The sequence below is a fragment of the Echiichthys vipera genome, assembly GCF_963691815.1.
Source record: "Echiichthys vipera genome assembly, chromosome: 4".
Lineage (NCBI taxonomy): Eukaryota > Metazoa > Chordata > Actinopteri > Perciformes > Trachinidae > Echiichthys > Echiichthys vipera.
In genome coordinates this window covers 35,816,193-35,828,772 of record NC_139829.1, presented here as the reverse complement: position 1 = coordinate 35,828,772, position 12,580 = coordinate 35,816,193, and the positions used below count along the sequence as shown (strand labels likewise).

Below are 12,580 nucleotides of genomic sequence, written 5' to 3'. Positions count from 1 at the left end.
ACAGTGACATCATCAATAGAGACCACGCCCACACAGGGACATCATCATTATATACCACGCCCACACAGTGACATCATCAATAGAGACCACGCCCACACAGTGACATCACAGAACACGCCCACAGAGTGACATCATCACAGACCACACCCACAGAGTGACATCATCACAGACCACGCCCACACAGTGACATCGTCATTACAGACCACACCCACACAGTGACATCGTCATTACAGACCACGCCCACACAGTGACATCATCACAGGCCACGCCCACACAGTGACATCACATGCCACGCCCACACAGTGACATCACAGGCCACGCCCACACAGTGACATCATCACAGACCACGCCCACACAGTGACATCACAGGCCACGCCCACACAGTGACATCACAGGCCACGCCCACACTGACCGTCCCAGGTTGTTCCTGTCGTCAAAGATCTTCTTGGCTCTGATGTTCACGTGATGACAGAGACGAGGAATCCCGTCAGCTGCAGGGACACAGAGAGGCAAAGAGACAGAGACACAAAGAGACGGAGACACAGTTATTACACACCTCATGAACCTGACCCCCTGCTGAACCCGACCCCCTGCTGAACCCGACCCCCAGCTGACCCCTGACCCCCTGCTGACCCCCTGCAGAACCTGATCCCCTGCTGAACCTGACCCCCCGCTGACCCCCTGCAGAACCTGACCCCCTGCTGACCCCTGACCCCCAGCTGACCCCTGACCCCCCGCTGAACCTGACCCCCTGCTGACCCCTGACCCCCCGCTGACCCCCTGCTGAACCCTGACCCCCTGCTGACCCCTGACCCCCCGCTGACCCCTGCTGAACCCTGACCCCCTGCTGCCCCCCTGCTGCCCCCTGACCCCCTGCTGAACCTCACCCCTGCTGACCCCTGTCCCCCTGCTGAACCTGACCCCCTGCTGACCCGGACCCCCTGCTGACCCCCCGCTGACCCCTGACCCCCTGCTGACCCCTGACCCCCTGCTGACCCCCTGCTGACCCTGACCCCCTGCTGACCCCTGCCCCCCTGCTGACCCCCCGCTGCCCCCCTGCTGACCCCTGACCCCCTGCTGACCCCTGCCCCCCTGCTGACCCCCTGCTGACCCCCTGCTGACCCTGACCCCCTGCTGACCCCCTGCTGACCCCTGACCCCCTGCTGCCCCCCCTGCTGACCCCCTGCTGAACCCCTGCTGACCCCTGCCCCCCTGCTGACCCCTGACCCCCTGCTGACCCCTGACCCCCTGCTGACCCCCTGCAGAACCTGACCCCCTGTTGACCCCTGACCCCCTGCTGACCCTGACCCCCCGCTGACCCCCTGCAGAACCTGACCCCCTGCTGAACCTGACCCCCCGCTGACCCCCTGCAGAACCTGACCCCCTGCTGACCCCTAACCCCCTGCTGACCCCCTGCAGAACCTGACCCCCTACTGACCCCTGACCCCCTGCTGACCCTGACCCCCCGCTGACCCCCTGCAGAACCTGACCCCCTGCTGACCCCCTGACCCCATGCTGACCCCTGACCCCCTGCTGACCCCCTGCAGAACCTGACCCCCTGCTGACCCCTGACCCCCTGCTGACCCTGACCCCCTGCTGAACCTGACCCCCTGCTGAACCCTGACCCCCTGCTGCCCCCCTGCTGACCCCTGCTGAACCTCACCCCTGCTGACCCCTGCCCCCCTGCTGACCCTGCCCCCCTGCTGACCCCTGACCACCTGCTGACCCCTGACCCCCTGCTGCCCCCCTGCTGACCCCCTGCTGAACCTCACCCCTGCTGACCCCTGCCCCCCTGCTGACCCCTGCCCCCCTGCTGACCCCTGACCACCTGCTGAACCTGCCCTCCTGCTGACCCTGACCCCCTGCTGACCCCTGTCCCCCTGCTGAACCTGCCCTCCTGCTGACCCTGACCCCCTGCTGACCCCCCGCTGACCCCTGACCCCCTGCTGACCCCTGACCCCCTGCTGACCCCCTGCTGACCCCTGACCCCCTGCTGACCCCTGCCCCCCTGCTGACCCCCTGACCCCCCGCTGCCCCCCTGCTGACCCCTGACCCCCTGCTGCCCCCCTGCTGACCCCTGACCCCCTGCTGAACCTGACCCCTGCTGACCCTGACCCCCTGCTGACCCCTGACCCCCTGCTGACTCCTGCCCCCCTGCTGACCCCTGACCCCTGCTGAACCTGACCCCCTGCTGACCCCTGCCCCCCTGCTGACCCCCTGCTGACCCTGACCCCCTGCTGACCCCTGACCCCCTGACGGTGGTTCAGTACCGATCCTCTGGAAGAAGCGGTGCTGCACCCGGAGCTTCTTGATCTGCGCCTCCTCGTCTTTGAACCTCTGAGGGAACAGAAGGTGCCGGGCCGAGCCGACGCCGGTCAGAACCACGAAGTCCTCCACGTTCTGCCGGATCTGCTGGTTCTCCTCCTCAGAGCAGCGGCCCCGACGCAGCGCCACGCCTGCAGGACGGGGGGGGGGGGGGGGGACACACCGGATCAGAACCCCGTCTGTAGTACCTGTACCCGGTCTGTAGTACTTGTACCCGGTCTGTAGTACTTGTACCCGGTCTGTAGTACCTGTACCCCGTCTGTAGTACTTGTACCCGGTCTGTAGTACCTGTACCCAGTCTGAACCTGGTCTGTAGTACTTGTACCCGGTCTGTAGTACCTGTACCCGGTCTGTAGTACCTGTACACAGTCTGTAGTACTTGTACCCGGTCTGTAGTACCTGTACCCTGGTCTGTAGTACTTGTACCCGGTCTGTAGTACTTGTACCCGGTCTGTAGTACTTGTACCCGGTCTGTAGTACTTGTACCCGGTCTGTAGTACCTATACCCGGTCTGTAGTACCTATACCCGGTCTGTAGTACTTGTACCCTGTCTGTAGTACTTGTACCCTGGTCTGTAGTACTTGTACCCTGTCTGTAGTACTTGTACCCCGTCTGTAGTACTTGTACCCTGTCTGTAGTACTTTTACCCCGTCTGTAGTACTTGTACCCTGTCTGTAGTACCTGTACCCCGTCTGTAGTACTTGTACCCCGTCTGTAGTACTTGTACCCCGTCTGTAGTACTTGTACCCCGTCTGTAGTACTTGTACCCTGTCTGTAGTACTTGTACCCCGTCTGTAGTACTTGTACCCGGCCTGTAGTACTTGTACCCGGGTCTGTAGTACTTGTACCCGGTCTGTAGTACCTGTACCCGGTCTGTAGTACCTGTACCCCGTCTGTAGTACCTGTACCCCGTCTGTAGTACTTGTACCCGGTCTGTAGTACCTGTACCCGGTCTGTAGTACTTGTACCCGGTCTGTAGTACCTGTACACGGTCTGTAGTACCTGTACCCCGTCTGTAGTACTTGTACCCCGTCTGTAGTACTTGTACCCCGTCTGTAGTACTTGTACCCCGTCTGTAGTACTTGTACCCCGTCTGTAGTACTTGTACCCGGCCTGTAGTACTTGTACCCGGGTCTGTAGTACTTGTACCCGGTCTGTAGTACCTGTACCCGGTCTGTAGTACCTGTACCCGGTCTGTAGTACCTGTACCCGGTCTGTAGTACCTGTACCCCGTCTGTAGTACCTGTACCCGGTCTGTAGTACCTGTACCCGGTCTGTAGCACTTGTACCCCGTCTGTAGTACCTGTACCCGGTCTGTAGTACCTGTACCCGGTCTGTAGTACTTGTACCCCGTCTGTAGTACCTGTACCCGGTCTGTAGTACCTGTACCCCGTCTGTAGTACTTGTACCCCGTCTGTAGTACTTGTACCCCGTCTGTAGTACTTGTACCCGGTCTGTAGTACTTGTACCCGGTCTGTAGTACCTGTACCCGGTCTGTAGTACCTGTACCCGGTCTGTAGTACTTGTACCCAATCTGTAGTACTTGTACCGGGTCTGTAGTACTTGTACCGGGTCTGTAGTACTTGTACCGGGTCTGTAGTACTTGTACCCTGGTCTGTAGTACCTGTACCCGGTCTGTAGTACTTGTACCCTGGTCTGTAGTACCTGTACCCGGTCTGTAGTACTTGTACCCGGTCTGTAGTACTTGTACCCGGTCTGTAGTACTTGTACCCGGTCTGTAGTACTTGTACCCGGTCTGTAGTACTTGTACCCGGTCTGTGGTACCTGTACCCGGTCTGTAGTACTTGTACCCTGGTCTGTAGTACCTGTACCCGGTCTGTAGTACTTGTACCCGGTCTGTAGTACCTGTACCCGGTCTGTAGTACTTGTACCCGGTCTGTAGTACTTGTACCCGGTCTGTGGTACCTGTACCCGGTCTGTAGTACTTGTACCCTGGTCTGTAGTACCTGTACCCGGTCTGTAGTACTTGTACCCGGTCTGTAGTACCTGTACCCGGTCTGTAGTACCTGTACCCGGTCTGTAGTACTTGTACCCGGTCTGTAATACCTGTACCCGATCTGTAGTACTTGTACCCGGTCTGTAGTACCTGTACCCGGTCTGTAGTACTTGTACCCGGTCTGTAGTACTTGTACCCGGTCTGTAGTACCTGTACCTGGTCTGTAGTACTTGTACCCGGTCTGTAGTACTTGTACCCGGTCTGTAGTACTTGTACCCGGTCTGTAGTACCTGTACCCGGTCTGTAGTACTTGTACCCGGTCTGTAGTACCTGTACCTGGTCTGTAGTACTTGTACCCGGTCTGTAGTACTTGTACCCGGTCTGTAGTACCTGTACCCGGTCTGTAGTACTTGTACCCTGGTCTGTAGTACCTGTACCCGGTCTGTAGTACTTGTACCCGGTCTGTAGTACTTGTACCCGGTCTGTAGTACTTGTACCCGGTCTGTGGTACCTGTACCCGGTCTGTAGTACTTGTACCCTGGTCTGTAGTACCTGTACCCGGTCTGTAGTACTTGTACCCGGTCTGTAGTACCTGTACCCGGTCTGTAGTACCTGTACCCGGTCTGTAGTACTTGTACCCGGTCTGTAATACCTGTACCCGATCTGTAGTACTTGTACCCGGTCTGTAGTACTTGTACCCGGTCTGTAGTACTTGTACCCGGTCTGTAGTACCTGTACCCGGTCTGTAGTACTTGTACCCGGTCTGTAGTACTTGTACCCGGTCTGTAGTACTTGTACCCGGTCTGTATTACTTGTACCCGGTCTGTAGTACTTGTACCCGGTCTGTAGTACTTGTACCCGGTCTGTAGTACTTGTACCCGGTCTGTAGTACCTGTACCTGGTCTGTAGTACTTGTACCAGGTCTGTAGTACTTGTACCCGGTCTGTAGTACTTGTACCCGGTCTGTAGTACTTGTACCCGGTCTGTAGTACTTGTACCCGGTCTGTAGTACTAGTACCCTGGTCTGTAGTACTTGTACCCGGTCTGTAGTACTTGTACCCTGGTCTGTAGTACTTGTACCCGGTCTGTAGTACTTGTACCCTGGTCTGTAGTACCTGTACCCGGTCTGTAGTACTTGTACCCGGTCTGTAGTACTTGTACCCCGTCTGTAGTACTTGTGCCTTGTATGTAGTACCTGTACCAGGTCTGTAGTACTTGTACCCGGTCTGTAGTACTTGTACCCGGTCTGTACCCGGTCTGTAGTACTTGTACCCGGTCTGTACCCGGTCTGTAGTACCTGTACCCGGTCTGTAGTACTTGTACCCGGTCTGTAGTACCTGTACCCGGTCTGTAGTACTTGTACCCGGTCTGTAGTACTTGTACCTTGCCGTTTGAAGGCGCGGAGGCGGTCCAGGTCGTACCTCAGGAGTCTTTTAATTTGAGGAAGAGTTTTTTTCTTCACGTCTGGAACGAACTCCTGCAGCTCCTCCAACAAGGCTCCGCCCACCCTGATGACAACACAGGAAGCACGTCAACGCTGGCCTCTGATTGGACCAGAGCAACACTGGGCTCTGATTGGACCAGAGGAACACTGGGCTCTGATTGGACCAGAGAGACACTGGGCTCTGACTGGACCAGAGAGACACTGGGCTCTGATTGGACCAGAGAGACACTGGGCTCTGATTGGACCAGAGGAACACTGGGCTCTGATTGGACCAGAGGAACACTGGGCTCTGATTGGACCAGAGGAACACTGGGCTCTGATTGGACCAGAGGAACACTGGGCTCTGATTGGACCAGAGGAGCACTGGGCTCTGATTGGACCAAAGGAACACTGGGCTCTGATTGGACCAGAGACTGTATCTCACAGCGTTACGACTATCTCACAGCGTTACCGACTGTATCTCACAGTGTTACGACTGTATCTCACAGCGTTACGACTGTATCTCACAGCGTTACGACTGTATCTCACAGCGTTACGACTGTATCTCACAGCGTTAACGACTGTATCTCACAGCGTTACGACTGTATCTCACAGCGTTACGACTGTATCTCACAGCGTTACGACTGTATCTCACAGCGTTAACGACTGTATCTCTCAGCGTTACGACTGTATCTCACAGCGTTACGACTGTATCTCACAGCGTTACGACTGTATCTCACAGCGTTAACGACTGTATCTCGCAGCGTTACGACTGTATCTCACAGCGTTACGACTGTATCTCACAGCGTTAACGACTGTATCTCACAGCGTTAACGACTGTATCTCACAGCGTTACGACTGTATCTCACAGCGTTACGACTGTATCTCACAGCGTTAACGACTGTATCTCTCAGCGTTACGACTGTATCTCACAGCGTTACGACTGTATCTCACAGCGTTACGACTGTATCTCACAGCGTTACGACTGTATCTCACAGCGTTAACGACTGTATCTCACAGCGTTAACGACTGTATCTCACAGCGTTAACGACTGTATCTCACAGCGTTACGACTGTATCTCACAGCGTTAACGACTGTATCTCACAGCGTTACGACTGTATCTCACAGCGTTAACGACTGTATCTCACAGCGTTAACGACTGTATCTCACAGCGTTAACGACTGTATCTCACAGCGTTACGACTGTATCTCACAGTGTTACGACTATCTCACAGCGTTAACGACTGTATCTCACAGCGTTACGACTGTATCTCACAGCGTTACGACTGTATCTCACGGCGTTAACGACTGTATCTCACGGCGTTACGACTGTATCTCACGGCGTTAACGACTATCTCACGGCGTTACGACTGTATCTCACGGAGTTAACGACTGTATCTCACGGCGTTAACGACTGTATCTAACGGCGTTAACGACTGTATCTTACTGCGTTAACGACTGTATCTCACAGCGTTAACGACTGTATCTCACTGCGTTAACGACTGTATCTCACAGCGTTAACGACTGTATCTCACAGCGTTAACGACTGTATCTCACAGCGTTAACGACTGTATCTCACAGCGTTACGACTGTATCTCACAGCGTTAACGACTGTATCTCACAGCGTTAACGACTGTATCTCACAGCGTTAACGACTGTATCTCACAGCGTTACGACTGTATCTCACAGTGTTACGACTATCTCACAGCGTTAACGACTGTATCTCACAGCGTTACGACTGTATCTCACGGCGTTACGACTGTATCTCACGGCGTTAACGACTGTATCTCACGGCGTTACGACTGTATCTCACGGCGTTAACGACTATCTCACGGCGTTACGACTGTATCTCACGGAGTTAACGACTGTATCTCACGGCGTTAACGACTGTATCTCACGGCGTTAACGACTGTATCTTACTGCGTTAACGACTGTATCTCACAGCGTTAACGACTGTATCTCACTGCGTTAACGACTGTATCTCACAGCGTTAACGACTGTATCTCACAGCGTTAACGACTGTATCTCACAGTGTTACGACTGTATCTCACAGCGTTAACGACTGTATCTCACAGCGTTACGACTGTATCTCACAGCGTTAACGACTGTATCTCACAGCGTTAACGACTGTATCTCACAGCGTTAACGACTGTATCTCACAGCGTTACGACTGTATCTCACAGTGTTACGACTATCTCACAGCGTTAACGACTGTATCTCACAGCGTTACGACTGTATCTCACAGCGTTACGACTGTATCTCACGGCGTCAACGACTGTATCTCACGGCGTTACGACTGTATCTCACGGCGTTAACGACTATCTCACGGCGTTACGACTGTATCTCACGGAGTTAACGACTGTATCTCACGGCGTTAACGACTGTATCTCACGGCGTTAACGACTGTATCTTACTGCGTTAACGACTGTATCTCACAGCGTTAACGACTGTATCTCACTGCGTTAACGACTGTATCTCACAGCGTTAACGACTGTATCTCACAGCGTTAACGACTGTATCTCACGGCGTTAGCGACTGTATCTCACGGCGTTAGCGACTGTATCTCACGGCGTTAACGACTGTATCTCACGGCGTTAACGACTGTATCTCACGGCGTTAACGACTGTATCTCACAGCGTTAACGACTGTATCTCACAGTGTTACGACTATCTCACAGCGTTACGACTGTATCTCTCAGCGTTAGCGACTGTATCTCAGTGTTACGACTATCTCACAGCGTTAACGACTGTATCTCACAGCGTTACGACTGTATCTCACGGCGTTACGACTGTATCTCACGGCGTTAACGACTGTATCTCACTGCGTTACGACTGTATCTCACAGCGTTACGACTGTATCTCACAGCGTTACGACTGTATCTCACAGCGTTACGACTGTATCTCACAGCGTTACGACTATCTCAGAACGTTACGCCTGTATCTCACAGTGTTACGACTGTATCTCACTGCGTTACGACTGTATCTCAGAACTTTACGACTGTATCTCACAGCGTTAACGACTGTATCTCACAACGTTAACGACTGTATCTCACAGCGTTAACGACTGTATCTCACAGCGTTAACGACTGTATCTCACAGTGTTACGACTGTATCTCACAGCGTTAACAACTGTATCTCACAGCGTTAACGACTGTATCTCACAGCGTTAACGACTGTATCTCACTGCGTTACGACTGTATCTCACTGCGTTACGACTGCATCTCACAGCGTTAACGACTGTATCTCACAGCGTTACGACTGTATCTCACAGCGTTACGACTGTATCTCACAGCGTTAACGACTGTATCTCACAGCCTTACGACTGTATCTCACAGCGTTAACGACTGTATCTCACAGTGTTAACGACTGTATCTCACAGCGTTACGACTGTATCTCACAGCGTTAACGACTGTATCTCACAGCGTTAACGACTGTATCTCACAGTGTTACGACTGTATCTCACAGCGTTAACGACTGTATCTCACAGCGTTAACGACTGTATCTCACAGCGTTACGATTGTATCTCACAGTGTTACGACTGTATCTCACAGCGTTAACGACTGTATCTCACAGCATTAACGACTGTATCTCACAGTGTTACGACTGTATCTCACAGCGTTAACGACTGTATCTCACAGTGTTACGACTGTATCTCACAGTGTTACGACTGTATCTCACAGCGTTAACGACTGTATCTCACAGTGTTACGACTGTATCTCACAGTGTATCTCACAGTGTTACGACTGTATCTCACAGCGTTAACGACTGTATCTCACAGCGTTACGACTGTATCTCACAGCGTTAACGACTGTATCTCAGTGTTACGACTGTATCTCACAGCGTTACGACTGTATCTCACAGCGTTAACGACTGTATCTCACAGCGTTAACGACTGTACGTTGCGCCTCGTTGAAGTAATATTGTGAATAAAGAGGAACTCACTGATCGTCCACGGCCGTTCCTGCTGTCGGACTCTTCTTCTCTCCCCCTCCTCTCTTTTCCTCTTCTCTCTTCTTCTTCTTTCCCGCGGTCTCTTCTTCCTGTGACGTCACTTCCACCACGCCCCTGTCTTTCTTCTTCTTCTTCTCTTGTTTCTGGCGGCTAGTTTCTCCAGCAGCAGGACGACTGACCTCCTCTTCCTCCCTCTTCTTCTTCTTCTCTAGTCCTCCCACGGTCTTCTTCTTCTTCTCTAGTCCTCCCACGGTCTTCTTCTTCTTCTCTAGTCCTCCCACGGTCGTCTTCTTCTTCTCTAGTCCTCCCACGGTCTTCTTCTTCTTCTCTGGTCCTCCCACAGTCTCATCTTTCTTCTTCTTCTTCTTCTCTGTCTCAGGTGTTTCTACAGCGACCTGCGTCTCTTTGAACTTCTTCTTCTTCTCTTGTTTCTGGCTGCATGTTTCTTCCTCAGCAGGAGGACTGAGCTCCTCTTCCTCCCTCTTCCTCTTCTTCTTCTTCTTCTCTCTCTCAGGTGTTTCCACGTCCACAGGTGACGGACAGGCCTCAGGTTTCCTCTTCTTCTTCTTCTTCTCTGTCTCACCTGTTTCTACAGCGACCTGCGTCTCTTTGCACTTCTTCTTCTTCTTCTTCTCTTGTTTCTTGCTGCATGTTTCTTCCTCAGCAGCAGGACTGAGCTCCTCTTCCTCCCTCTTCTTCTTCTCTAGTCTTCCCACCGTCTCATCTTTTCCCTTCTTCTTCTTCTTCTTCTTCTTCCTCTTCTCTGTCTCAGGTGCGTGCACGTCCTCAGGTGACGGACAGGCCTCAGGTGCGTGCACGTCCTCAGGTGCGTGCACGTCCTCGGGTGCGTGCACGTCCTCAGGTGCGTGCACGTCCTCAGGTTTCTTCTTCATGGTTCAGAATAAACTGTGACGAGAACAAGAACAAAGGTGAAAGAGTCAGAAACAGAGATTTCCTGCAGCGCCTGAATCAGACACAGAGAGGACGCAGCAGGAAGTGACTGTGTTCACACGCTGCAGACAGGAAGTGCGTCCTCTGGTTCTGTTTCCTGTGTTGGTGCTGATCCAGACCCAGATCCAGACCCAGGTCCAGACCCAGATCCAGATCCAGACCCAGATCCAGTTCTGACCCACGGACGCAGCTGCTCAGAGAAGATGATGCAGTTTTTATCTGCAGCGACGCAACGAGCCACGACAGCGCTGACAGACGTGTGTGTGTGTGTGTGTGTGTGTGTCTGTGTGTGTGTGTCTGTGTGTGTGTGTGTGTGTGTCTGTGTGTGTGTGTGTGTGTGTGTGTGTGTGTGTGTGTCTGTGTGTGTGTGCGTGTGTGTGTGTGTGTGTGTGTGCCTGTTCTTTACTCCGATCATGTTCTTTATTAAATATATTTTTATATATTTCTCAGGTTTAAAAACTCAAACTTCAGCACAGTCACTGAGCAAACTCACAGAAACAAACAGAAACAAACAGAAACAAACAACAACAAAGCATCAGAATGACGCGTTTGACCCTTTAACAGCTTCATGTTCTTATATTTTTATATGTTTAAATGTGTTTAAATGTGTTTTCCAAACGTGTTCATGTGTTTTAATAAAGTGTGTTTGTGTTCATAATAAACTCACCGCGTGTCTCCTGCAGCTGCACGCGGACGAAACTCTTCCTGTTTACTTCCTGGTGCTTATTCGCGCATGCGCAGGAGGAGCTCTCGCTGTGACGCGTCTTCCTGATCCGGTTTTATTTTATTTTATTTATTTATGAAGAATTTATTTATTTTTATATTCACTGAAACACTTTTCTGTTTTCACAGTTTATTAAAATCTTTTATTAAAATAATTAATGTAAAAAAATAAAAACAAAAACAAAAACAGACTCAAATTAAAGTTTATTAAAATGTTTTTACTTCATCAAAATATCATAAAAACTAAATTAATCCACAACAGAGTTAGACCTGGACCGGGACCAGGACCGGGACCCCGACCCGGACCAGGACCGGGACTAGGGCCAGGGCCAGGACCAGGATCACTGATGATGATGATGATGATGGGGGGCGTAGCCGGCTTGGGGGGCAGAGCCGGCTGTGTGCGTGTGGTCATGGTCGTGGTCGTGGTCGTGGTCGTGGTCGTGTTCGTGGTCGTGGTCGTGGTCGTGGTCGTGGTCGTGGTCGTGGTCGTGGTCGTGGTCGTGGTCGTGTTCGTGTTCGTGGTCGTGGTCGTGGTCGTGGTCGTGTTCGTGGTCGTGGTCGTGGTCGTGGTCCCCCTCGTGCGTCGGTGAGGCGCGCTGTTCGTCCATCCTCCTGGACTGAACCCTCTGAACCAGACTGAAGAAGTCCTCCTGACCCTCAGGAGCTGAACCAGGACCATCATCCGGATCAGGAAGGGGGCACCTCTGGTCCTCCATCCGGTCCGACTGAGACGGACAGGAGACAGGAAGCGTTTACGACAGACCGCCACACTTTAGGTATAATTATACATACGGACGCCAGAGTCGACACGTGGGGGGTCTGAGGCCCGGACCCCCTTCTCCTCCTCCCTCCTTTACCCCCCCACACACGGCGCCCTGGTGCATCAGCGCCCTGGTGCCCTGGTGCATCAGTGCCCTGGTGCCCTGGTGCCCTGGTGCATCAGTGCCCTGGTGCCCTGGTGCATCAGTGTCCTGGTGCATCAGTGCCCTGGTGTCCTGGTGCATCAGTGTCCTGGTGCATCAGTGCCCTGGTGCCCTGGTGCATCAGTGCCCTGGTGTCCTGGTGCATCAGCGCCCTGGTGTCCTGGTGCATCAGTGCCCTGGTGCCCTGGTGCATCAGTGCCCTGGTGCCCTGGTGCCCTGGTGTCCTGGTGCATCAGTGCCCTGGTGCCCTGGTGCCCTGGTGCATCAGTGCCTTGGTGTCCTGGTGCATCAGTGCCCTGGTGCCCTGGTGCCCTGGTGCATCAGTG

The 12,580-nt window shown here is 53.2% G+C and overlaps 1 protein-coding gene across 1 annotated transcript in view; it reads right to left on the bottom strand.

Moving 5' to 3' along the window:
- LOC310946393 (transcription termination factor 1-like) overlaps nucleotides 1-11,320 on the bottom strand; it is a gene marked incomplete at its 3' end in the record, with an annotated part of 15,187 nt that extends 3,867 nt beyond the window's left edge. The window contains exons 1-5 of the mRNA XM_083912839.1: nucleotides 11,273-11,320; nucleotides 9,646-10,560; nucleotides 5,666-5,790; nucleotides 2,271-2,456; nucleotides 413-491 (exon numbers count right to left, since the gene is read on the bottom strand). Coding sequence (XP_083768965.1) covers nucleotides 413-491; nucleotides 2,271-2,456; nucleotides 5,666-5,790; nucleotides 9,646-10,547 — 1,292 coding nt within the window. The 5' untranslated portion in view covers nucleotides 10,548-10,560; nucleotides 11,273-11,320. The remainder of the gene's footprint in view (nucleotides 1-412; nucleotides 492-2,270; nucleotides 2,457-5,665; nucleotides 5,791-9,645; nucleotides 10,561-11,272) is intronic.
- Between the last annotated feature and the right edge of the window lie 1,260 nt (nucleotides 11,321-12,580).